The sequence below is a fragment of the Pseudorasbora parva genome, chromosome 9 (genome assembly GCF_024679245.1).
Source record: "Pseudorasbora parva isolate DD20220531a chromosome 9, ASM2467924v1, whole genome shotgun sequence".
Classification (NCBI taxonomy): domain Eukaryota; kingdom Metazoa; phylum Chordata; class Actinopteri; order Cypriniformes; family Gobionidae; genus Pseudorasbora; species Pseudorasbora parva.
The window spans coordinates 5,861,752-5,889,682 of record NC_090180.1 but is presented as its reverse complement, the minus strand read 5'-3'; the positions used below and the strand labels follow the sequence as shown (position 1 = coordinate 5,889,682).

The window sequence follows — 27,931 nt, the reverse complement described above, 5'->3', positions numbered from 1 at the left end:
TTTCATTAACGACAGATATTTTTTATGACAGGAGGGCATAAGCAATTACAATCACATGTCATTATTCCTGACAGAATAATCAAGCCAGTTTATCATAAAGTTATGCCAACGTCTGGGAAGCTGTCCATCTGCTGACAAGCAGGTGACCAATTTTATTCTAGATAGGCTGCGGCGTGGCACCTAGCATAGCATGGAGACCTGATTGCAACATGCCATGTCAAATATTTCACATTTCTTACACCACACAGCCCCAAAACCTACATCCACTACTCCCACTCGTTCGCAAAACCATGTGACACTGAGGCGTACCGGCACATTTGCAGTGTGGTGACCATCAAAAACCATTTGTATCTGTGAATTTAGACACAAGGCGCTAAATGAAACCGGTAGCACGAGGTGATGGAAATGACTCACACAAACCCCATCAAACCTTGCAGCTCTTTAACCCAGATGGCATATGCAGTTCATCTGAGGACTGGTATGGTACTGTGTAATTACTGTTTTTACGGTATATAAAGATTCAGAGTTTCTAATTAAACTGTTGGAAAATGAACGTTTCAGTCTATGAGTGTGGGGGGAAACAACCTATTAGAGACAATCTGTAAGAATGGAGAACACAGTGGTATGACACAAAGTCCTCACCTGTTCTTTAACAGAGGCCAAGATGGCAGACGTGGTCTCTGTCTCCGATCCATCTCCATTGGAGGCGTTCAGTACCGGGCTCAACATGCTGGAGTTTTCTGTGTCAGAGGGCTGGTCTGGTACTGGCATTACTTCTGTGAACAAAAGCAAGAGCATCAAGATTTATTCAAGATGAACTCCGCTTCAGTGTGCTACAGCAATCATTTTAAACAGATCCTTCATGAAGACAGATTGTCAGTCAAAATTACATTAAAATTTGTGGTTCAGCACTTTTCATCTGTCATAATATTAATCAAAGCGCTTTATCTACATTTTGATTGTTTGTCGTGATGTAATAATTGTTAGACATATTTAATTAACAGTCTCTGTTTCTTTCTGCCTCGCTCTCTTCTTTGACCTACTTTTGTCTCCTCATCTTGTGAGGTTTGCGATTCCAAACACAATTTCTCAGCTTGTCGCTGACGTGCTTTGATTTGTATACATAAGCTTCAGAATATACTCAAAAACATTAGGTTTTGTGGCATTTAGTCCATGTGTGTTAGCTGCCTTTGATGTCATATATGCATTAATGTACTCCATAATAGAACTGCTTTCTATTAATATACTTTAAAATGTATTCCTGTGATGGTAAAGCATAATTTGTATCAGTTTGTCATTCACATGATTCTTCAGAAATCATTCTAATATACTGTTTTGGTGCTCAAAAACATTTCTTGTTATTATCAATGCTGAAAATAGTTATTTTTAACTGATATATTTGTGGAAACTATATTTTCTATGATGAAAAGAAACTTCAAAAAGAACAGCATTTATAATATATATATATATATATATATATATATATATATATATATATATATATATATATATATATATATATATATATATATATATATATATATATATATAAATCTGTATGTCTTTACTGTCACTTTTGATCAATTGAATGAGTCCTAGCTAAATAAAGGTATCGATTTCTTTCACACACAAAAAATACCGGGAAATAAATAATTGCCGGTACTGAACGACCAGAAATATTGGACCCATCCTGCAAACAGATACTCTCTAGAATGAGTAAGCCCTAACACTAATACAACCTGCAACCAGCTAGTGCTGCAATGGTGATGTAACTAATAGCTATTTAAAAAAACAGGGACATCAAAATTTCTGTTTCAAAGGGAAATGCATCGCCAAGTGAATTAGTGGGTTTTTAAAAACCTTGGATTTCAAGTAATGAAATCCCACGATAATACTCTGGCTCTCTCAGATCACTCTCTTCATCCTCAGCTTACTCCTTGCCAATTGCCTCCCCTCTCAAAATCAACCCCCCAAATTTAAAGCTCCCCCAGAGAACAGTCTACTACACACAGCAGGAACAGGGAGAAAATGTCGGCTCACCAGCGTACAGAGCCTTTTTACACAACCACATCAGGCACAACTGTGACCGCATCTGCTTTGTGTGGAAGAGAGAACATACAAACATACAAGAACATACAAAGCCTAAGATCTGTGAAAACAAATGCTAGTCACTGGTGAGGTACAATGCGAAATGGGAAAAGTAGGGGTGGGCGATATACCGGTACACGATTAACTTGTAGAAATGTGTCAATCGTTAGAGATTTTGGAGATTTATACATTCGATTGGATGACTTGACAGATACTTTTTAATTTCTAGGTCCAGTGAGATCATGCAGAACAGACCAAAACATCAACTAATGCAAGTCCCATCTGTTGGTGCATGCAGGTTAAGATGGATTACACTTTTTTGACAATAATCGTAGTTATCCATCTGCATCTGATTAATATTATCCTGATGTCAGAAATAAATCAGCGCTGCTGTGTTGACAGCATCTCCAAAAAAAGATTATATATATTTTATATATCTTATATTTTTATCTTATATTTTTATACCACACAAATATTTGATCTGTGATGTTATTTATACAGTTGTAAATTATTAAAGGTACAGTGTGTAAATTTGAATGGCATCTAGCGGTGAAGTTGCACATTGCAATCACCCACTGCTCTAGCCTGGTCTTACCAGACTCTTGTACATTTCATTTGTACATAGTGTCTGGCCACTCTCCATTGCCAAGGGTTTATTTCTGTGAAGGGAACTCTGTTGAGGTTTAAAACTATTGGATCTGCCCTGAGCCACTCTGGATCTGCCATAACCAATCGCTAACGTTTGGTCGTGACGCATGTTATGCGCCCTTCGCCTGTTTCACACAAATCCGACAACATAAATGTGCACTTGTGCAGGCCATCTCAGTGATAAAATTCTAGGATAATACCTAAAACTCGTGTATTCGGATTGTGATTTATTCACGGTGGACGGGAGAGTTTTGTGATCGGGAACGCGCCACTCACGTGGTCCATAACATGATTATATGCTGTAAATAAAATGTCATATGCTTGGTATTATAATAAATGCTGCTATAAAATAACAGACCAATCCAAATGTTTAAGTGCTTTTATTTTAATTTGTTTGGTGATTAAATATATTGCTCTTGTAAATACTTGCCAGCATTTTAAAGAAATACAAGTCTAGAAATGCATCCAAATAACCGTACGGTGCTCTGCAGTGGTCAAAAATGATTATAGACAGTGAATTTTGAAGTGATATATTCTTTAAAACTCAAGAGATGTGGATTCGGACAGCTATTACATCACCACACGACCTTGGTGTTTGTCAAAAGCATTAGGTAACTCGGCCGGGGATTTTAACATGTGTGGCGAGACGGGCGGCAATAAAATAACTGACCATGTTCTGTAACTTAGATGATGGCAATACCTTGTGACCCCACGAGAAACAGTTACCGTCCGAATACAGAAACTCCTTCATCACTAACAGAGCGAGCTGGAAAATCAGCACTCCGTAGAGAAGTTTGTCCGTTTAGAGCCACTGTAGAAACATGCCGGCGCAAAATGGCGATTTCACTGTAAGGGGACCCGCAGTGTGTGGAGACAGACATGGCTCATTCTAAGGTAATAAAAACATAACGGTTCATTGTGTAAGGTCTTTATACATCACTGAAAACAGGTATGTATATTATATTGAATTTCTGTCTATATATCCTCCGAAAAACTACACATTGCACCTTTAGCATTACTTATAATAGGCTGAATATTACATGTCAGTTTTGCCCTCTATGCCATTCTTTTCAAGCTAAATATTGTTTATCATTTCATAACTGTCAAAAAGTTACATTATAGCCAAATCCAGATATAATTACAAATGAGAAAACTAGTAATTGTTGTTTGCTTGTTAAAATAAAAATGTAACAAAAAATGGTCTTATTGGTTCTTATTTAAAAGACAGGAGTAAACCATCTTTAAAAAATAGTAATATTTCACTATATAACTTTTTTTCACAATATTTTTTGATCAAATAAATGCACTTGAACAGAGACTTCTTTCAAAAACATAAAACACCCTTGCCAACCCCAAACGTTTGAACAATAGTGTATACAAATATATATTTCTGGTCCAGCAAGCCCTTACATGAGAAATTCTCTCTTTTTAATCATTTAATATTAAATATCTTAATTTAATAACGACTGAATAATTTCTGAACATTCCAAGTAAACACCATTTTACCACTGACTTGCCCTCAAGATTAAAAGGAAAAATAGTATTTTTTTATGCTGCCATTATACAAAATAATGATGCAATATTCATGTAACTTCATCTTGAATAAATGGCATATACCACTTAAATCAAGCACACTGTTGACTTTCTTTGAAGTGGTGTTTTTACTTGGAATACTGAAAATTCACATTTTATTTGGTGAAGTTATTATATGTGGAGAATTTCTCATAACAAAACATGTAAAGACTTGCACAATCTGAATCGAGCACTAGAACTGGCTGGGAGCTAATACAGAGGAGTTATAGGATGCATTAATCCAAATGAACATGTAAAATATAATGAGTACTCCGATTTCTTAACATACTGAATAGACCATACAGAAGCTAACTGTAGCTGTGTGTTCAATGAAAACGGAAGAAAAAGAAAAGGCATTACTGAGAAACAGGTAAAAGAGTCTAATTGTATTAAGTCACATGATTGCTACAATCACTCCAAGGCCACAGTTACCTTAGAAACAGGCCTGCGCTGCTCAGTGAATATTTACTGTAATTTTACTAAAACACCTTTCACAACGGCCCCCGACTCTGTCAGATAAGGCTTGAGACGTATACAGGAGAGTCCCGTAACACAACCTCAATTTCATTGTCAAACACTAAACAAATTGAACAGTGGAAGAGCCAGAGCCATTGTTGCCAACAAGCGGTTATATCCCATTTCATTTCCTTAGTGGCACTTTTTCATTTAAAGTGACAAAAGCTACATTTTTGGATTAACATAGCCTACTTGAATGTACTTCCCCAGTGACTTTTGTCTGAAACCACTGAGGTGAATTTAGACATTTTAAGTCTTTCCGCTGGCATGGCTGCAGATATTGAAAACGCGAAATTGATATAAATTGATCAAATTTGTGAAATGTTCATAATTAATGTCAGCCAAGAATCGCTGAAAGCCCTGCAACAAAGGAGGAGCTCTCTATTGGGGCTCAGCCACACATGTCTGAATGCCTAATTTGTCTATGACATCATGCTTGTGCCTGCTAACAGGCTCCCGTTTCCATAGAGATATCAATCCATTATGACAGTCTCTCACCAAGAAGGCAACCGTGAGGCTTACAGTGGATCACATCGGTGATGCGGCACACGGCAACTAATTCTCCTCAAGATGCTTCGCACCGATGATTCAAGGATGGCAAAATACTCTGACTGGATCTGCATGAGCATAAAATGATACAAAATATCCATCTTTCAGCATGCTGCATGTGCACACTAAGAAAAAGGTTCTATATAGAACCCCTTTTAAGTGCCAAAGGGGTTCTTTCTTGTCATTATAGAACCTTTTTAGCATAAAGGGTTCTTTGGAGTTGACTCTAAATGCTTTTATTTATTTATTTTTACATCCTACAAAGGTTCTATAATGACAATAAAGGACCCTTTTGGCACTTACAAAGGGCTCTATTTAGAAACTTTTAGGGGTTCCAAATACGTAGCGCTGATAGAACCTTTTCTTCTAAGAGTGTAGGTTCATTTAACTATGAAAAGGGCTTTACAAATAAAATATATTATTATTATTATTATTATATACAATAGTGTAAGAGTCTCGTGATTGCACCCAATGGAATCGCTGCACCGTCCCTTTGGGATTATATACAACTCATAGCAACGGTATCTACAAAAACAGAAACCAGATACTGCAGAAACCTCAGCCCAAACATCAAATTTTAAGTAATGTCATTTGTTTTACGCTTTACACTGCGCAATCTTGCAACCTGTTAATCTTGTTTTCCCCATTAAAATTCTCATTCGAGACATCTGCCCTGCTTTTTCATTTTCATCCCCATTACATCGCATTAAGACTCTGGCCATATGCTTTTGACAACGGTTTACTCCCCTCGGACGTTCCCCAATTTGTTTTTTCACAAGATTCAGAAGACTTAGTCCCAAGATCTGTTCACCCAGTGAAACACCAGATGTTCCAGAAAGAAAGGATCTACCTACACCCACACGGGACACAACGGCATTCGGCGGATGTTGCTATTGGCAGGCATCACGGTTGTGATCCCAGGTACACAATTACTCATATGATCCCGCGGGATACTAAAGTATCAAAATGCACAAACAAAAGGCACATCTAGTGTTTACAGTCACACCCACATTCACACGCTTTTACACACCCAGCAGCGTTTTCTGTGTAAAAAATAAAAAAACTTGATTAGTTGCTGGAATTAATGAGACAAAGAAAGCAAGGGCGGTTCATTAAGAAGTAGCATTTGGAAGATAAATATTTATGTGAAATCATTAAAATGAAATTCTAATTATTACAAAGTATATTAGTTATATAACGTAGCCTATGCCGGGGGATGCAAAAAAAACAAATATTTTACAGCTTCATTTATCACACGGACATTAACCAGTCCTTTGTAATCTTACTGCGGACATATTTATTTATTGTCTCAACACACGACTGACAACGTTGGGAATGAGACAGCAAAACGATTCTGAGCACACTGCAAGATTAAAATGTTCAATAAGGTCTTAAAGGAAACTAATCTCTTTTCCTGTGAGGCATGCTCACTGGGAGATGACGTTATGCTCTCCTGCACAAAGCACCTAAATGGGACTGGAGATAATGTGTCTTTTATATTGCAATCGGTATATTAAATTAACCGTATCTTTGCTGTAAACATTTCCAGTGGACTAGAAGTGTATGATACATGCGTGATACGCAAAGTCATTTCAAATGAAATAAAAGTGACCACTACAAACACTCGGTCACGCCCTCCCTCAGGCACAGCACATTCTCCAGCTATTCGTTAACTATCAGCAAAAGTCTTGGTGGAGAATTGTATAGTTTTTCAAGATATGTCTCCTTGCCCAAAATGTCAACGATACATTGAGAAGCAGTGCAAATGTGAGGCAATTAAAATGCTCCTCGGATCATGTTCTCAAAGGACAGCTGAGCGTGACATCGATGATAAAGAGTAATTATGTGAGGCTTGCTGTGATCAAACAGGCCCCACTGCTTATTAGGGCTTTTTCTCCTCTATAGTCTCTGGTGGTGATGTTTGAGCGCATTACATTTTCTTCAATGGCCACCTTTTCCCCTCTTTATTTTCATTAAATAGAAGTACACAACTGCATATTAAAGGTAATTAAAGCATAAGCCCATTAAGTACTATAATTGAAACAATTATCCTTTCGGTGTCCGTTTACTGACGAGAATCCTGATTTTTCAGGCTCTAGTTGGGAAAGACCAGGAAAAGCTCTCGGTTTAGCTCTTTTCTAACACGCTGATAAAAAAAATGTTTGTTTACAAGTCACTGTATGATTAACTTTTCAAATCTGTCTGCAACCTTCAACTTTCATGAAGGAAACTACTGATGATTTGTGGCATGTCAGGGAACTGACATATATTTACAATTCTGCTGTGCGCCTGGAAAATGCATCATGGGATATCAGTAGGCTATACGGCTTGGTTTTTTCAAGCGTGGCATGGACATAGCTGCCAGTGTAGTGTGTGTAGCTCTGGGTGGAAGTGGTTGGCTCAGTAAGAGCCCTGACCTAGTATGGGATTAATGACTTTGCTGCTGGAGAGAGTTGACATTGCTGAACGCTGCAGTGTTTACTAGTGTTATCTATGTACAAGGGGCAACAGTGGAAATTGAATACACCCACTGAGTACTCCAAGACAAAAGAAGTGTGACGTCCCTTAAGGATGTAGAAAATCGAGATCTGAACTTGCGAATGTTCATTGGGTCATGTCAGCCCATTTGCTGTGTTTGTTTGTTCATGTAAAGCTAATTTAAGCTCACACTCAGCATTTCTTGTCAGACTGTTTTCTCCGACACGCTGGGACTCTTTATAATTGGCCGCTGAATGATGGCTAAGAGGACCCCTACTGGTGAAACAATAGCAGGACCACAAACTCTCACTAATACAAAACTTTTCAATTATCTTACTTGTAGAGATGTTAAAATGAAAAGTGAAAACCCTTTGAAACAAGTATTTTCATTTTGACCAGTGATAAAACTGACCTCATCACAGGTCTGTAAAAACTACAACATCTTAATTATGCATTGTGGATTCCATAAGATCAAATAAAAATTATTTGGGGATTAAAAGTAATATGAAATGAACCCAGAAAATCCTGAAGGGGTGTTTGTTAAATGGTAACAAAAGCTCAAGATATTTTCACTTTTTATTCTAAAACATAAAATCATTAACGATGGCAAACAATATCCATGTTTTCCCAACTAATTGGAAGCTCTATTAAAAGCTCTCTCTCTAAAACAAAGTGTCTTGAGGTGTGGTGGCCATGGTATACGCATAAAAACTGGCTCCGGTCCATGAATTATTGAAAAATAACGCACACCAGAGGCAAAAACTCTGCTTATTATTTTTCAATAATTCAACGGCCAGTTGCCAAGGGTTCTGTACATAATGAATGGTTGGATTTACATTATCTTTCTTATGACATGTCTACCTAACAAATAAATGCATAATTGAACTGAAGTTTAAATTAAATGATTTTTTAAGAGGACTCAGCAAGAGACATGAAACTAGTGTGACACATCTATGCAGGAAATCGGTTGCCAATGACAACGGTCAGTTGTCCAGTTAAATGGTCAAAATGGTCATTCCAAAAACAGTAATAAAAATATATAAAGTGTATATAACACTGTTTGCACAAGCAAGGTCATGATGTTATCTTATAACAGGACCATAAGACATTGAATAATTAGAAATGGCCAATATTTGATATTATTGATGCTGCTCTGCTGTACTCCTGTTTGTTGCTAGGATGACAAAAGTAAAATGTAAAATTGTTTAGGTTGGTCTGCTTCAGCAGTCTAACAGCGCTCTTCACTGTCAGAATAAGTGAGATGGCCAATCAAATCAAAGAAGGCGGGGCTTAATGTTTGTGCAAATTCCAACACACACTTTAGTTATATCAGCAAAAGAGAGCGCCTTAAGATGAAAGTAGATAAACATTTAATATCTGTCAACAGTTATATCCAGTGATACAAACTACTTGTCATTTTTTATGAAATGTCCCCATTTTGAATTGAAAACGTAACATTATTTATGTAAATCATAACTGAACTTGACGTGACAAGAAACGTTTGGCATTTTTACATATTAGTCAGATGAAAATAAGAGTGAATGTGTGCATATTTAAATATATATATATATTATTTGCAAATAGTTTACTTCATAACTGCAATAGAACTGGAACTTTTGCCGTTCTTATGTCTTTTTCTTTATTTCCTTAAAACCCTTTTAATTCTTTAATAATTGAATTCCTTTAAATAAACCAAAGAGACCAATTGATATTGCATAAATAATCTCACATTCCTCATTCAGAAATACATCTCAAGTGATTCCAGTTAAAAAAACAAACTAGGTTGGGACCTTTAAACCATCCTTTAAACAAAACAATAAGGGCATTTGTAAAAAGAACACTAACCTTCTTTTTGAATTTATTTTGGTCTGCAAATCTAAAAATAGATAGCCTGGTCCCTGCTGTCTCTCATATTTCATATTTCATGTGTCAGTGGATTCCTTAATCACAAGTGCAAATGTTCAGTGAGCACAGCTTGTCTCTCCTCACTCCAGGTCTGCATAATCCAGGCAGCCAGGTAAGAATGTTTCTCTGCCCTCCTATCAAGTCTTTTCTGGAGCATTGGCAGTGGGTAAGCAAGGCAGCTCCTCTCTGCATATGAGAAGATGTTTTTATGGTACACTGGCTCAGTGAAGATGGGTAGAGAGACCGCTCACTCAAGCTCTTGAGTGTACAAGGCAATGCTGGGAAATAAGGCCCCCAATAATAGTATTTGATTTCAAAATCATATCTAAAGGACACTGTATTGTCATATAATAAATGGTCATAACCATATGGTCATTTGCAATACATAATTGCAAAAGTATGAATACAACTGAATAAAAATAAATGTGTGGGCATGAAATAATGAAATGAGTTGAAATTATATTATATTATCTTAAAGCTTCCACTAGAGAAAAAAGTAGTCCATTACAAAACAATAGGACAATGCTATAATGTACATTATTAATATTCCTTTAATACTGAAGTACTCTGAGGTCATTTTCACTACAATAAATAACCAAGACACAAGATGGCAATTGTGTGATATAAGAAATGGAAAAAAAATTTGGTTTCAAAATCAAGATTTTCAAATAGATGTGTGATAAATATATTTCATCAACTACTGTAAACGATCGCAGTGTGATTCCCAGCATTTCTGCTAAATCCTAATATCCTGTAATATCGACTGCCATATTTTACAGTGCCCTTCCGAATATATATATATTAACAGTCAAAAATGACATGCAGTGCTAATAATATTCATGTACTAAGTTTAACTTTTATAATATAATAAGTAGGTAAGCACCGATATATACATTTTGGCTGATATTATATTCTTTATATTTGAAAACCGATAACATATATTGCCAATAAATTTAAATCTAACATTTTTTATAATTTTTGAGAGCCTGATTACAAAAACCAAAGTCTCACCATTAAAAGCCATGTCCTAAATACAATTATAATTGTATGTAGCCTATAAGACAGACTCGCATTGCACATGTTGCACTGAACTGTATTTTCCTTTTTGAAGTGATTGCAATCATATTTCAAGCTTTTTAAAGCCATAATGGTGAACTGTGCGCATCTGAAGTGTCTCACCTTTATTATATCAGCCAACTTTTCTTATTGGGCCAATAACGATAAGATTAAAAATATATAGATATATATATATAAAAATAGGTCGATACCGCTATAGTGGCTGATATATTGTGCAGCCCTAATATCCAGCTACAAATTAAGGTTACACTCAAGCCTCAAAACAAGTCATCAAAGATTCATCAAATACCAAGTCACCATTCTGCAGATCTTCTTAAGGAAAAATCATGAAAATATAAAAGAAATGTAAGACTTTGCACTCTCATATCCTCCTGTATGACAGCTTTATAACTACATCAGCGAGTGAGTGTCAGCTCAGATGACAACAATGGCAAGCGTCTGTGTCATCAACAGCTTTATCTCTGGGTCATTATCAGAAGAGGAGACTGAGTCAGGCCATTCCAAGTAGCTGGAGTCAAGTCTGATATTTATCAATAGGTCTATTACTTTCTTCTGTCCTGAGCAGAATACTGAATGCTATATGAGCATGATATACTGTAGTCTTCCTCTGTTCCCCTGTGACAAAATATATCATTTACAGAAAAGGTTAATAAATACTATTTCCATAAAAAAAGGTTTTAAAAAGTTTGCATTTATAACAACATTTGTAGCATAATAAAGCAAGAATAAAAACTGAAAAGGTCACTGCAACTTCAAAATACATCTAAAGAAACTGCAGTAAACCTGTTAGATCATACAGTATATGCATAAGAAATGAAACATATAGGTGAACAACGATACAATAGAATAGAAAAATGCTAAAAACCTAAAAGTGATTGTTTTGAGATAATGACGAGAGGAATTAAGAAACTGTTGGTAAAATGCCTATTATAAGCACTGCACTCAATGCTGAAAGTACACCGTTTTAATAATTAATAATAATAACAGCACTTTGCTTTTGCACATTTTGATGTCTTCACGCCAGATTATCTAACTTGCAAGGCCATTGATGGACAAAGTCAGATCATAATAACAACTTTCTCGGATTACCTGTATCGAACATTTGAATGTTTGACATTTACTGCTAACATTATTAATGTTTATGGGTGTTTCGAATGTATATTGCACTAATTTGCTTGGTTTCATCTGTTTCTCCTGTGAGATACCTCAGTGAGGTCTTCAAGTGTACATGACCCTGTTATAAAATGCATATACACAGCTCCTTCAAATCAAATGCAGCAAGCAGGTCAAGTATGCATACAATATTTCACAGTCATGCACTGTTGCTCCCTGAGTGCATCAGGACATTAAAATGTTGAATACCAGGGCCAGGTTGCTGAAACCTTTCTGCACACACACACACACACACACACACACACAAAAACCATTCATATGCAATGTATAATTTATGATCAACCTGAGAATGTCCGATTCCCTGAACGATCAATATTCTCTCTCTATCAATCTCTCTCTCTCTCTCTCTCTCTCTCTCTCTCTCTCTCTCTCTCTCTCTTGATATTTTTCAGCAGAAAAGTACTTTTGTGCATTAATGCATCAGTAAATCAAACCCTTGCAACTACACTTCATCACATCTTGTTGCTGCAAAAAAAAGAAAGAACAGCTGCAAATAAAATGTTAATGTTAAAACCTAATAATTTGTTAACTGTTACCTTATTATATATATATATATATGGTAAAATATTATGATAAAATATTATTTTTTAAACAACATGGAATTTCACTATAGAAGATTGTTATATATATATATATATATATATATATATATATATATATATATATATATATATATATATATATATATATATATATATATATATAAAGTCTGAATTAATATTTAGAAAGAAAATGCCTATTACAGCATGTTTAACAAGGAGTACTGTATGCTTTTAGTGTAAATTATTGTTGAATTTTTTATTTTTTAATAGTAAAATAACATGGGAAAAGGGGATTCCCAGAATTCTGCACCTGAATTCATTACCTGTGCGAAACTTCATAGCGTTTTTTACAGTAAAATTCTTGCAACTACAGCGGTTGCAAGTTTTTTTTAAATATAAATTTATATAGCCTAATAATAAAAAATTCACAATTCTATTCATAAATAACTGCTAATGCATACTTAACACTAACAAACTGATAACATACAATGTGCCATGAGTGGGAAAAGATAGTACATTATTAAAATATCAGGAAATAAACACATGATCGAGGGTCTAAACGCTACTATAAGATGAATAATTGTTTATTCTCTTCCAAGACGGTCTCACCTCAGCAGATGCAGAGAAAGGCGGTCAGTCTAGCCACACACAGCCCTCCCATTTCCACATCAGCACACCTAAAAACTAACAGGCTTTATTCATCTTTCATACTCGAAATCTATTTAGACAATGTTTTATGGAGGATTTGTCAATGTTAGACGGTCAAACATGCTCATTTTCAGTAGTAATGCTAGAAACATAAGGCTACACGAGCTAGTAAATCAAGAAATTCAAAATGAATGGACACAAATGAAAACGCTTCTCCACAAGCAAAAGGCTTTGGCAGTTGGGTTTTCAGACCGATTTGCGAGAACATGCTGTAAAACTACACAAAGAAGCAGCGGTCATATCCGTGGACTAGTGTAATCTTATAAATACATCATTGAAATTTAGGTCAATAGGGAAGTAATAGGTTTTCTGTGCTCTCGCTCCCCCTCCCATCCGTCTTGGATGGAGAATGATGCTCTAATGGATTCCATTTTCAGTTCCCAGCCTGCGCTCATAGCCCTGTGAATGCGAGCATTAAATGCGATAAAAACCCGTAAACACAAACTCGGCGACATCCACATGCTAATAAACGCATATCATGCGCTGTTAATGCGCGTAGTGGGGGTTTCGCAACTGTTTTGAGCTTTTTCTTGGCATATATCGTGGTTGTAGGTGGGGAATGTGACAGCTGGAAATGCAACTGGAATGACATTGCGCTTACCGAATAATGTCCAGAGGAACAACGCTCTTCTCGCTTCCCCTCCCCGATTAACGCCGACAATTCACAGCGAGCGACAAACGGGGATCATTCTCAACGAATGGCATTGAACGCAGAAGAGACGCTGGTGTGCCGAGGAAAGGATAGCATCCGCTCGGTATCCAAGAAAAATCGTGTGGATAGAAGGAGACCGGAAAACTGCGGTTGGTAGCCACAGACACAGCAGCAGCAGCAGCAGCGCCTGCTCTCTCTCTCTCTCTCTCTCTCTCTCTCTCTCTCTCTCTCTCTCTCTCTCTCTCTCTCTCTCTCTCTCTCTCTCTCTCTCTCTCTTCCTCTTCCCTGCTGGACCATCCCCATGCAAGCACCTTGCTGCAGTGATGGCGACGCGTGCCACAGCGACATCTCGCGGTCACGTGTGCAAACGCACATCCACGCTACCGTGTGAACGGCAGAAAGGTAGGCCTACGTGCAACTTCCAAGTTGCTAACTATGTCCAGGTTGCCTAGCTAAGGGCCGGAATTAGGACGATTCTAAGGTCCCCCACACTTTTAAGGTCCCCCACACAAAAATATATGTGCTCATTAATTTACTTCTTTCAAGTTATAAAGTATTCTCAAGTTTATAATATGCCATTGAAAATACATAGGGGTGAGGGTTCGAATGCTGGTCGCCATGTTGCCCCTCCATCTTGAAAGTACATTAGCCAAAAGAGGGACATACCCATAAATTCAAGCTTCGCCTTTCGCGTTTTAACACTCGAGGGAACCCTTTCGAATGTGAAGAGGGGGACTGCGATGTTATTCTTGGACTAAATCGGCCACCATAGTAGTTAAAACAAAATCAGAATTTAGAGAAACAGAAACTATTATTCACTGGATGTGGTCATACCTTTTCAACGCTAGATGGGGGAAAATATCACACAGTGTAGCTTTAAATATAAGACTTTTGCAACATTAAACATTTTAATACTGTCACTTATGGGTCCGTTGAATGCTTTTTTTTTGAGTAGTGTATATTAAATGGCTGACAACGATTTTGGATTGCTATAAGATGGCCTGTATGTTTGGTACGATAGGGGGCCTAACCTCAAATTCTTTCAAGGGGCAAAAATTGCTAGCGACTCCCCTGACTATAAAAAAGTAGAGAGCTAGAAAACTAGCAAATCCTGTTATTAGTTCTTCCTCAAAAAAAGCTTATTGTTTCTTGCAAACATGCCCAGGTTTCCATGCCGACTAAAAAAGTTTCATTATTCCTGAAAGCTTGGTAAAGTCAGCCAATCAGATTAGAGCTTGCCAGACCGAGAAGTGCTTTTCAGTTTCGTGTGCAATCTTCAGACTGCCATTTCAGATAATATGGTCAGTCAGTGGACATGCCGGGATAATTTGTTTTTTAGGAGACTAATTTTAAACATTAAGTATTTTAAGATGTGGATTAACATATTTGTGTTAAATCGTGATTGAATGATGGTCTTTTCAGGCGTGGGGAGTTAATGGAGGTAATGGACACTCAGATAAAAGACATTTTTTGTTTGATCAGTTTAGATCGCTACTGCCTTTGTCTGTAAAGGTATTCAGTGCAGACCAAAATGTCAGCATGATGTCATGTGAGAGGCACCATTGTATGAAAACACTGTTAATCCCATTTCTGCCAGCCATCAGCCAAAGCAACACAGAGAGAGACAGCGTGTCTGGACGGGGTACTTCCGCTCTGGAGCAGTGGACACAGGCGTTCATTCACTCCAATGGCATTGAGTGGAAGATTAGAGGATGAAAAGGCACAGACTTAGATCCTTAATCAATTATCTACCATCCCATTAATATTTGTCATTTGAATGTGATTGTTCTGTTTAGATGCACATTCATAATCAGTGTTGGGGATAACTCATTACAAGTAACTTGGAAATAAAATATACTAAAACATGAATAAAATCTGTGAAATACAAACCTACAATCATTACATGTTTAATAAATCAAATATTTGTATGTATTCAATCTCACTTTATTGACTGGTGTACTTGCTGATGACATTTAATGATTCAGTTAAACCATATGTAAAAATTACTTTAGATTTATTTTTTATTTTTTTATAGGTGAGGTAAGTGTTATGAGGCTTATTTCACTTTTGGTGTAAAAGAGTCTTTGCTCAAAAATAAAACTTTTTTGTTGTATATATATATATATATATATATATATATATATATATATATATATATATATATATATATATATATATATATATATATATATATATATATATATACAACAAGCCCAGCCCAGGTGAGAAAAAGTAACGCAAAAGTAATGTACCACATACCTTTTCTTAAAAAGTAACTAAGTAACGCAATTAGTTACTCTTTAAGGGAGTAATGCAATATTGTAATGCATTACTTTTCAAAGTAACTTTCCCCAACACTGGTCATAATCCAAACCAGGGTATGTGAGCGGAGCGGAGTGGGAGTGGAGCGAGGAGTGGAGCGGCGTGATTTTGCCTGGAGCTAGGAGCGTTTTTTTTAAAAGTCGGAGCGTCACAGTTTTCACGCGCTCCGTGAGCGCTCCACTACCGCTCCATCACGAGCACAACTCATGTTAACGCCCATAATGCAAATGCATTATAGCGTGCAGCCTAAGTAGACAATAGCCTATTATTTATATATATATATATATATTTTTTTTTCTGTTGGAAATTTAACTTATTTTAGTTTGGTGATTTATTATTTTTTAATTAATGTTTTTCGTTTGCTCATTGATGTAGGCTAATTTAGCCTCATCCAGCATTTTGTTTTATTTAAAATTTGTTCAAAAGTGAGCAACTGATAGCCTAATTTACTAGCTTACTATTATTTATTAGCTTAATATTACTGTTCCAATAAAGAACGTTGATGTTTTCCACCTAGTATTGTGTATTTATTTTACACTGAATGCATCTTTGAATCTGCACAGAGGTTTGTGATATTTAAAACAAAGAAAATAATGAAAATGTACAGTGGAGCGTTAATAAGGCACCATTTTTCCATGGAGCGAACACGGAGCGAGGTTTAAGTGAGGAGGGAGCGGGGAGGGAGCGAGGAGCGGAAAGTGATAAACCCGGAGCGGAGCTGGAGCAGAGTGATTATGAAATGCTTTGAGCGCGGAGCGAAAATTCTTGCCGCTTCACTCCGCTCACATACACTGATCCAAACTAGCATGTACTTTATATTGCCACAGCATTATCATAACAAAAAAAAAATAGAACTACACTAATTCATAGAATTGAAAAACATTATGACAAATATGGCCGATGTTAAATATGTTCGATATGTTGGATTTCTAATCTAGTGAGTGTGTGCTAAATATAAAGGTCTAATGAATTTCCCATCGCATATTGATACAAGACGTTTAGGGTAACTTCAGCGATTACCATATGGCTTTGTATCAGTAGAAACCCTGAAATATATTCAAATGATTGTGCTCTCCCCCCCCCTCCCCCCATATTCCCCTGAGACAAGAGATTTATGCATTTTATTTCTGGAAAAAATCTGAATGTTTGGCCAAAGGCTAAAGATTACAGCCAGCAGAGAGAGCCATTTCCGCATGTTTTGAACCCGCGCATGGGGGAGGGGAGATCACACTCAGAGCTCAGCTGGCAGCTACAGGCACTCATTTAAACGGAGCTATGGTGAGCAATGGTAAGTCTTTTAACTTCCCAAATTAATTTCTATGAAAGTTAAGCTCGCAAAGGCATGAATTGAAACGCGCCAGACTGAACTTGCATTGTGAATGTATGCTGTGATACTCGCGCGGCGACTCGCTCATTATATTGAACAGACACGTTCAGTTTTTAATTGTAGTGTCTTCTCCAACTTAGTCACAGTAATCCAGTAGGTGGCTTTGGGAGTGGCCTCATAGGGCAGCGAAGCATTCTGGGAATTGTAGTCTTTCATCCCCATGAGACAAAAATACATTTTCTGTCTTTTCTCAGTCTAGAAGGCACCAAATTCAAAAATAATTTCACATTTCTACTACATTAATGACCCAGTTTAAATAAAGATTCATCTTCCCTTCTCTGAAGCACCCCTTTAACAATTCTTAAGACATTTCAGTTAAGGGTGTGCAATAAAATGTGACACGATTAGTTAACAATCTCCAAGCACTATTTTACTGCATCTTCCACTATATTTTATTTAGACAGGAGAGGAGAAATCTCAAAAAAGACTTGAATATTTGCAATGAAGCACATTAGCTCAGAAAACCCTACACTGTCAGGTACATTGCAGCCCCTTGCTCAACAGTCAAGTTATGTTGGCAAAGTTTTAGGGGTAACTTTTAATATTCAGCACTTATTAAACAGTTTGCATACACGATTTACAAAATCTTTATCAATTAATTGTAGAAATAGTATCATATTTAATGAACTATAGACCATAAGCTGTTCCCTTTTGATTTTGTTCACTTTGACATTGCGTCAGATTCTGACTCTTTGGGGAACGGAGGAATACTGAAACCTCATTGAATAATGGCTAATGGCGCTCAAGCGTAAGACATAGAGGTGGGCTCGCTAACTATATAAGGTAGCGCTGAGCAACATTGACAGAATCGGCCGAAAGAAGCCATACAAGAAGCCTCTCCAGCTGCTGAGTCTATTATGGCCGATGCTTCTGAACTGATCCCCTTCTGCGTTCTGATGAGAACTTCATAAATTACGTCAAGCAAGTTTAGCAGCACCTGTGCAGGTCCCATGATCTCCTGTCATGGTCCCGGGTGGTCATGACACTTGCGTCTTCTTTCTGGACAGAAGTGTTGCTTACTCTACCTCTATACTCCAATCAGGCATAGCATTATGACCTAATATTGTGTTGGTCCCCATCTTGGTGCCAAAATCTTACCCATCGAGGCTTGGACTCCACTTGACCCCTGAAGGTGTGCTATGGTATCTGGAACCAAGAGGTTAGCAGCAGATCTTTTAAGTCCTGTAAGCTGCGAGGTGGGGCTTGAATTGAGATCTGGGGAATTTGGAGGCCAAGTCAGCACCTCAAACTCGATGTTGTGCTCCTCAAACCATTCCTGAACCATTTTTGTTTTGTGGCAGAGTTCATTATCCTGCTGAAAGAGCCACAGCCACCAGGGAATACCGTTTCTATGAAAGGGTGTATATGGTCAGCAACTATTCTTAAGCAGGTGGTACGTGTCAAAGTAACATCCACATGGATGGCAGGACCCAAGGTTTCCAGCAGAACATTGCCCAAAGCATCACACTGCCTCCACCGGCTTGCCTTCTTCCCATACTGCATCCTGGTGCCATGTGTTCCCCAGGTAAGTGATGCACATGCACCACACACATAATTAGAAAATCTTTTGAGACCTGGTGTAGCAAACAGTATATGTAACCTCTATATCTCCTATAGTGATATGATAATCGCCCAGCTGGCACAAATTACTTGTTGATTTAATTTCCATGCACATATGAAGAAGACTTAACCCGCCACCTCCTTCTACAGCCCCACAGACCTGCCTTAGGTGTTAAAAGGTTTGACAGGTTTCAGTTGAGCAGGTCCATTCAAACAGCGTTGTCATTGAAAGCTTTCTCTCTAAAGACAGTGTTTCTGCTCGCGCTCGCATCAGTCAAGCGAGTGGGTGACATGCATGCTCTGTCAGTTGAGACTTCCATGGAATTTGGCCCAAATTACTATAGTGTTGCTCAAACCCAAAAGGGGTTAAGTATCTAAAGTGCTCTTGACTCCATTCAAAGCCTAGGATATATCTTTCGCTCCAGGGAATGAGACGTTTCATGCCGTGAACACTATTACTCAGGGTTTTTTGTGAGCTTACGCTCGTTTTCAGTCGCAAAATTCTGAGGCAATGTCGCTCAGTGCTGCCTTATATATGGGGAGCAGGCCTGTCCCTATTCTTGAATGTCATTGGCCATTAGACCAACAACATTATTCAATAAGGTTTCAGTATTTCTCTATGAAACGTGTTTCCCCAAAGTGTCAGGTAAAACAATGTATCGGTCCCTCGTCTCAGGGAACCAAGATTACGTTAGTAACCGGAGACGTTATCCCTTCCAGAATTTCCTTAAATCTTTAGCCACAAAATTAGACTCCTGCTCTTTCTACAGCCCGATGCTTTCATATCCATGGTGACATACTCATAGGTGTGTATACTGTAGATATATTACATATAAAGCAGAAAAGCAATGCATATTCTGCATCTGTTATCAAGATAACAGAATGTGTTGCTCCATCCATCCATTAAAAGCTGTAGCTTTAGTTATTTTAGTCGCTTTTTGGTCTCCATATTCCTTTTAAGACATTTGGCTCTGCAAAACACTACTAGATGAAAATATATCATGAACATATTTTCTGGGATGTGGATGTGATGTGGTTGTTTCAGTGGTTTTAGTTATGTGCTTTGTTTTACATTAATACACGTTATGTTGCATAAGGAATTATGTTGCATTAAGAGAAATCAAAAATGTATTGTAGTTGTTGACCACTAGCCAGGGTGTCTAGAAGATCCTATCTGCTGTGTGTTTTGCAGTTTATAGCAGATGCTGATTGTCCCACATGATAATGTTTTTGTGATATGACAGTATATAATTAGCCATCGTTTACAGGAAGTGGTTTGCCAAATGTTAAACATAGCAGTGCAGGGATGTAATTTTAGTGTGTCGGTTTTTTTTTTTTTTTTTTTTAAGTGTTGCTTACTAACTTACAAAAAAGAAACACAAATTGTCTGTCAGAAACAATCATAGCCAGTAGGAAAGGGGGTATTTCTGTTCACCATAAGGAGGAAGAAGTGGTCAATACTCTAATATATATAGGATACTTTAGACATGAAGCAGTTCTGAAAAGTAGTTATCTCAGAAATTATAAAAAGATGATTGAGGATAGACTTAGAACGCTAACACAAGTGTTTTTCAATTACCTCTAGTTGATGCTAAAATACAAAAGGAATGTGTATGATGGTTATGATGATGAACATTGTTGAACTGTGTTAACCCTATACCTGACACGCTGTCAGTGTCATGCGCTGTATTTGTATTGCTTTGACTTATATCATGGTGTTATTTTATTATTTGAAACGGCTGTCTTTGTAGGACACCGTTAAAACCATGGCCTCCACTAAACAGTAATGGCTGTTGTAAACTTTATGGTTAGCACTATTAATATACTGTTATGGGAACACTCAAACCTTATCTCTCTAGTTAACAGTTTAAAAAGAAATTACCAGTACATATACACAAGTATTTATATAGTTTTATTTTCCAAACATTCTGTCATGCAAGACAGTTGTTTTAAGCTTATAAGGCACAAAATCATCAAAAGCATTAAAAATGGAAATCAATTCATTATATCAATAACAATATAGAATACAAATACAGTCAACATAGTTGTTATGAACAGTGAAACTATCCCCTTGAATTTATAATTTTGCATATATCCCTACCAGCAAAAACCATCATATCAAAGCAGCTGAAAGCGGTGACAGCAAGAAATACTTCATTTATATAAATCATTTTTTCAGTGTTACCATATTCACTCACATAATATAATCTGAATCCTTGATAGGGCACAAAACAAAAAAACATAATGGACAGAAAAAAAACGTTTTTCAATTGTGCCCAGAACTCTTGCCGTTGATATTTTGCTTTTCCAAATGTCTTACTCACGTATAGCAGAAAGTAAACTTGAACAAATGCCAGCACATTCCAAATCAGTATCGCTAGTATACAAATGACATAGTTGAGCCTCTTCACAGCAGGCTCCAGGAGAGACGAACCAAAATGAAAGCAATGAGTGGAATCATTCTGCATGGTTCCATATTTAAGCATAGTTGGTGGCAACAAAGAGGCGAATATGACAAACCAGACGACCGCACTTGCAATCATGGCATGAAGGATGCGATGAAACTTTAGCCTGTGGTGCTGACCAGAGTGCTCCACATAACGCACAATAAGAAGAAAGACATAAAAGATGAATGCAAGATACATGTGTGCGTGGACCATAAGACTGACAAATTTGCAAAAATACATGCCCAGAATCCAGGCTTTATCGAAAGCATAGTAGTAAATACGAAAGGGTACCGTGAGGAGAAAAATGGAGTGCACTGCTATTAGGTTTATCACAGATACTTTGGTGAAGGAGAGAAGACTTTGAGACTTTAGCATAAAGGACATTAGTAAAACATTAAGAGTCCCAAAAATAAAGATGAACGAGTATAAGAGCAGGAGAGTGATTCTGAAGTCCTTCGGCAGGTCAGTGTCGTTTATGGTGTTGTTTCTGATCATGCCTGCCACTGTGCTTTATAAAATGAAATAAAAAGACATTTTTGGTTTTACTCACTCTCAAAAAGTAACAAAAATTTGATTTATTCAACGCTAAACATATTACAAAACAGAGTGTAATAAATGTATTATTATGAGATTTAAGATGGAACATAAACTCACTTTTTTCAACTCTTTTCCTGGTGAAATATTTTTGCCCTAAATAAATCAGACAGATTTTTATTATCAATGTTTATCTTTTTCCCCCTAACATTTTGAAATGCATGTTGGTATATCCATAGCCTGTTCATATCATACCTGTTAAAAAGGGCTTGAAGATCCGTCGTATCTTCTTGGGTGTTTTAAATGTGCTGAACTTGATGGTTCTTTCCCATGAGGTAATATTAACGGAAGCTGCCGTTTCAAAACACTTCCCTTGTAATGCTTCTACACACCTTTCAATTTTAAAGGAAGCAAAAATAGAAAAACATTTATTTAAAAAATCTGTTTAACTTTTTTTTTTTTTTTTATCGTATAACTTGGGGTTTATTCAACAACTATTGTGAATAATTCTACGGATACGGAGTTTGGCACATTGAGAAAACAATTGCGGATACTTACCAATTTACCCTGGCATCAATACTGAATCTCAATAGTCCTTCAGCAGCAGCAGCAGACAGAGAGACAGCTTGATGTAACAGAAACAGTTCATCCATTCACTGTAGGTGTCAAGAGAGCTGAAGATGAATGTGATGTCAGCTTGTCAGTTCATGTGTAAATCTTCTGTCAGTTTGAAACAGCCAACCTCCAGAGCCCTCAGGAAACACCGCTCGACTGTTATTTGCCACAGTAGAGATTAAATATTTACAAATCTCGACTGCAAATATGAGGAAGTTGTTGAGTTTAACTACATCGCAATCTTTTCTTTCTCAATGTGGCCTTCCTGCTCTCTTCTCTGTGTTTTATTTGTCTTGTCTTTCACTAGCTAAGATGAAAGGAAACAGTGTATTCTCATATGTTTTTTGACAATATATAAAACAATAATAATGGCATATATGATCAATGGTTTACCACCATTATATATATATATATATATATATATATATATATATATATATATATATATATATATATATATATATATATATATATATATATATATATATAGACTTTTAATGAACACAGAGGGAAACACTAGACACATAACACAACATTAACATCAGACAAGGAACTGAAGAAAACACAAGGGAAGCTATAATCAACAGAACAGGGAACAGTTGTGAACTAATTTCATAACTTTTCAAAAACAATGGAAGCTAACTAGTGACACACAGGAAAATTTGACTATTGGCCTAGCGTGCGTGTGTGTGCGTATGTGTGGTGTCCTTTCTACACTGTAAAAAAAAAAAAAAAAAAAAGATTTGTCTCCAATTGAAAGTTTTCTAGTGACTAATCACATCTGCATTTTTCAGTTGGCTGAATTGAAAATCTGTGAATTGATGCAATTTAATTCGGACAACTGAAAAAAATTGATGTGATCAGTCACTAGAAAATGTTCAGTTGTTTTTTTTTTTTTTTTTTTTTTTTTTTTTTTTTAGAGTGTATTGCATATGTTCCTTTACAAGAGAATGAATATAATTTCACTCTGCGGTTTGTAATTTCATATTTCTAAATTAATTGTCACTACCAATCATTTACATGCAACTGAAGTCAATAGTTTTTTTAAATGGTTTTGTATGTTTTTAGGTTGTTCAAATAAATCATAAATAGGTTCAGAACATGCAGCAAGTTCCCAGAATCCAGTGAGGAATGCATTCACGCTGAGTTAACAGTAGATCAGTGATTTAAACTGATTAGCCTTGGATTAGCCTGTACATTTTCTAATCCAACCCAATGCACTGTGGCTTTCAGTGCAGTATCTGTGAACAACTCCAGAGGGAAGTCATGTGTTGAGCAAGATGTCCAACATATACACTCTGAGGTAGGTTTATAATTTCTGTCTTTTTAAGTAAATGTACAATTAATATTGCTAGAATCACAGACATTTGTATATTCGGATATTGTTGTACATGTCATTAAGACCAGATAGTTTAGATATCCCACTGTTTATATATTGCTTTATTCATTTTAAATGTATTTTAAATGATCAATTATACTTTCTTATTCACCATTTGTTGTATGGCTTGTTCTCAAAGGAAGTTCACATTTGTGAACTGCCCCTTTAAATTATATTTATGATGCTTTTGCACAGAGAATTTTTCGGCGGCCAGTGGTCATCTAGCACACGACTCGATGGCAAAACGGTCATTATCACTGGAGCAAATACTGGCATTGGAAAAGAAACCACAAGAGACCTGGCAAAACGCGGTATCACATTTATCCTATTCCTGTGTTCTCTATTGCAGTTACCAAAGAACTAAAAAACATGAAATGTATGGTAGACAAATTTATCTTTCTAGAACACCAATGAGAAAAGTCATGGTTTTTGGAGTTGTTCCACAGGGGCCAGGATAATAATGGCTTGCAGAGACCTTGAAAAGTCAGAAAGAGCACTGAAAGAGATCATGGAGGACTCGGGGAACCAAAACATAGTGATCAGAAAACTAGACTTATCTGACACCAGGTCAATCAGAGAATTTGCAGAGGTAATCAACAATGGTAAGTGATTTAATATAAGAGTTTTACAGATCTGATTTAAAGGGTTAGTTCACCCAAAAAAGAAAATTCTGTCAGTAATTACTTACCCTAATGCCATTCGTCACCCGTAAAACAGCGGCTCTACAATCATTTTATGAAGACACAAGAATAGTTTTTGTGCTCAAAAAAACAACAAAATAACGACTTATATAGTGATGGGCCGATTTCAAAATAAAGATTTGAACCGCTATGAAGGGTATTGATTCATGATTCGGATCGTGCGTCAAACTGCTGAAATCACATGACATTGGCGATCCGAATCATGAATCGATACGCTGATTCATAACGGTTCAAATCTTTATTTTGAAATCAGTCCTTATTTTTATTTATTTTTTGGCGCACAAAAACTATTCTCGTGTCTTCATATAATGATTGTCGAGCCACTGTAGTGAGATGGGCTTTGTAACGACGTCTTTAGTGCCTTTATGGGTCTTGAGAGAGGAAATGACATTGGTGTCAATGAAGGCCTTTCTGAGCCATCGGATTTCAACACAAATATCTTCATTTGTGTTTCGAAGATGAACGGAGGGTGTCTTACGGGTGTCGAACAACACAAGATTAAGTAATTAATGACATAATTTTCATTTTTTGGGTGAACTAACCCTTTAAATATTTCGTGTCTATTTACAGCAAGTGCATACAGTGTGCCTTGTTGGCAAATGCTATTCTCACTAGCTCCGCCTTACATTGTCTGGTTGGGCCAAACAAGATTTAAAAAAAGATTTTAACATCTCCGGTGGCATAGTCAGTAAAGCGTAAAGTTTAAAGATCTAGGTTTTGAAGCGATTGGCTTGGGTTCGATTCCACCTTTTACCGAGCTCACCCTCCTCCCCTTTCCCATCATATATCACATCGGAAAGGCATGTATACTTTCAATAAAAATAAGAAAACTTTCTAAAAATGGAAATAAAGTGCCTACCGAAATATTTAATAATGATAAAAAGCTTTTCTTGGGTTAGATTTGGCGTTAGTGTAGGTGTACGGAGGGCTTTTATTGTCCCATTAAGGCGGCATCGATTTAATCATTTTAATAAATATAATCATTTACACTCAATGTTATTATTGCATCCTGTTAACAACAATACTGAGGTGCAAATAGTATGTATCTGTAAAAATAAAATATAAATCGCATGTAATTACTATTTACACATATAGAACTGCTACTTTTATACGGTGTAAATAGAATATATTACTCATTTCACTTAGAAAATGCATCTACTATTTGCACAGTGTAAATATTATCTATCGCTAAAAATGTTATTGGCACTTAGTGTAAAAAAAAAATTTAATACCAGTGTGGATAATAAATATTAAAAAATAACAATTAAACCCTCTTTTTTCAGAGGAGAGAGCACTTCACATACTCATTAACAATGCTGGGGTCATGATGTGTCCCTACTCTAAAACAGCAGATGGTTTTGAGATGCAGTTTGGTGTCAACCACTTGGGTAAAGAGTTTTTCTTGTTCATTCAAGCGCAGTGTGTCACAGACAGACCTCTGTGCACTTCTTTAATGTTATCTTCTAGCATATAATGCATGTTTGACCAATTTGTCCACCTATCTTGTTCCAACTTTAGTATTGCTGCATGTTTAATGCATGTAAAATAAATACAAGTTAATATAAATGTGTCACTTAGGTCACTTCCTATTAACATTCCTCCTGATTGATCTGCTGAAGAGATCCGCTCCCTCAAGAATCATCAACCTTTCCTCCATGGCTCATAGTTGGGGCACTATAACACTTGATGATATCAATAGTGAGAGGAATTACCACAGTAGGAGGGCATATGGTCAGAGTAAATTGGCCAACATCCTTTTCACTCGTTCCTTGGCCAAAAAACTCAAGGGTAAGTGTTTATTGAACATATGTAAGATTAAATAAATGGGAAAATGAAAGTGTAATAGGGGAAAATTTGGAGTACTTTTTGATTTGCCATTAAATTTTATCCTCAGACACGGGTGTCACAGCATATGCAGTTCATCCAGGAATTGTGCGAACAGAACTTAAAAGACACATGAATCTTGGACTTCTAATCATGTGGAAAGTTGTCAGACCTTTCACAAAGACCCCAGTGCAGGGAGCACAAACTACCGTCTACTGCGCAGTACAGCCAGAATTAAACACAGAGAGTGGCGGTTACTACAGGTAATACAGTTGCAGAGGCCTCATCACATATAAATACACTGGCCCCCAAATTAAATGTTGCTTTTGTCTCTATTTCTTACCTTTTTTCTAAAGCAACTGCAGACCTTCAAGATGCACCAGAGCTGCTAGAGATGATGAACTGGCTGAGAAACTTTGGGAGCTCAGCTGCAAGATGCTGGGAATTCTCTGGGATTAAATGCAATGAGTGACATTTTCTTAGTATCCCATGAACAATTCAGCACAGTCATCAAGATATACTCAATTCTGATTTTTTGTTCTTATTAATTAGAATTAATTTCGACATGCACATCCAAGCAAAAAAAATCACATGACACAAACCTCATCAAAAAATATTTATTGTTTAGCAGCATGTTTTTATTTCAAAGTTGTCAAAATTGTCCAATTAGAATATTGATTTTCCATGATTTTTAATTTGCTCTCCATTTGCATTATAAAATCAAAACCTTTTGGATAGCAGCCACAATGGTCGGTTCTGATATAGGCAATCACATTATATGGCAAGCATGTAACAATTCCCATAGACTGGCATTAAAGTCAAGCTCAGCTGTTTGATCTTCCATAGGCAATGTTTCCTTAAACCCTGCACTCATTAAAGGAGTTTTGTGGGAACTAAGCTAATTTGTCTTCTTATCCAGAACCCTCAGAAGGAGCCCTGCCTATTCTTTATTATGTCTATCCCTTTTTAATGTGTTTGGTTGATTTCTGGTCTGGTTTATCTGATCTGTTTGTATGTGTTAAATTTGACCTGTGTAGCTACATTAAGTTTCAATGATGTCTGCATGAATATTAAACAACAGCTTTTGTGCTAAAGGAAATAAGTATACAATACCTATCAATTTAATTGATGTAGTTGTAAGGTGCTTAATGTATATTTTATTTGATCTCTTAGTTATCAGCACAATAAAAAATTATCACATTTAATGTGATAATGATGACAGCTGCCTTCATGCATAATCAGATTTTTTACATTG

The 27,931-nt window shown here is 36.6% G+C and overlaps 3 protein-coding genes across 13 annotated transcripts in view; 1 reads left to right on the top strand and 2 right to left on the bottom strand.

Annotated features, from left to right (window-relative positions):
* ctnnd2b (catenin (cadherin-associated protein), delta 2b) overlaps positions 1–14,071 on the bottom strand; it is an 89,266-nt gene extending 75,195 nt beyond the window's left edge. For 10 of the 11 annotated variants that reach the window (XM_067453619.1, XM_067453622.1, XM_067453621.1 and 7 more), the window contains exons 1-2: positions 13,858–14,071; positions 643–776 (exon numbers count right to left, since the gene is read on the bottom strand). In XM_067453619.1, coding sequence (XP_067309720.1) covers positions 643–771 — 129 coding nt within the window. In that variant the 5' untranslated portion in view covers positions 772–776; positions 13,858–14,071. The remainder of the gene's footprint in view (positions 1–642; positions 777–13,857) is intronic. The other variant, XM_067453620.1, reaches the window with a different exon arrangement.
* Positions 14,072–14,196: 125 nt separating this feature from the next.
* Positions 14,197–27,787, top strand: si:dkey-94e7.2 (uncharacterized protein LOC100141353 homolog). Its single transcript, XM_067453636.1, has 8 exons — positions 14,197–14,310; positions 24,007–24,076; positions 24,347–24,462; positions 24,598–24,753; positions 26,136–26,240; positions 26,431–26,640; positions 26,747–26,939; positions 27,033–27,787. The coding sequence occupies exons 2-8, from the start codon at positions 24,054–24,056 to the stop codon at positions 27,133–27,135; spliced, it is 906 nt and encodes a 301-aa protein (XP_067309737.1). The 5' UTR covers positions 14,197–14,310; positions 24,007–24,053; the 3' UTR covers positions 27,136–27,787.
* Positions 21,077–22,933, bottom strand: LOC137089440 (probable G-protein coupled receptor 141). Its single transcript, XM_067453016.1, has 4 exons — positions 22,717–22,933; positions 22,414–22,550; positions 22,279–22,314; positions 21,077–22,127 (listed from the first exon to the last, which is right to left on the bottom strand). Exons 1-4 carry the CDS (start codon positions 22,809–22,811, stop codon positions 21,241–21,243), a joined length of 1,155 nt encoding a protein of 384 aa, XP_067309117.1. The 5' UTR covers positions 22,812–22,933; the 3' UTR covers positions 21,077–21,240.
* Positions 27,788–27,931: the final 144 nt, after the last annotated feature.

Excerpts from the sequence above, each read along its gene's own strand:
- LOC137089440 (XM_067453016.1), bottom strand. The coding sequence starts at position 22,811 with ATGGATGAACTGTTTCTGTTACATCAAGCTGTCTCTCTGTCTGCTGCT. Across the intron at positions 22,551-22,716 it reads ATTGATGCCAGGGTAAATTG|GTGTGTAGAAGCATTACAAG; the intron begins GTAAGTATCCGC and ends TAAAATTGAAAG. Across the intron at positions 22,315-22,413 it reads CTTCAAGCCCTTTTTAACAG|GGCAAAAATATTTCACCAGG; the intron begins GTATGATATGAA and ends TGATTTATTTAG.
- si:dkey-94e7.2 (XM_067453636.1), top strand. The coding sequence starts at position 24,054 with ATGTCCAACATATACACTCTGAG. Across the intron at positions 26,241-26,430 it reads GTTTGGTGTCAACCACTTGG|GTCACTTCCTATTAACATTC; the intron begins GTAAAGAGTTTT and ends TGTGTCACTTAG. Across the intron at positions 26,940-27,032 it reads GAGAGTGGCGGTTACTACAG|CAACTGCAGACCTTCAAGAT; the intron begins GTAATACAGTTG and ends TTTTTTCTAAAG.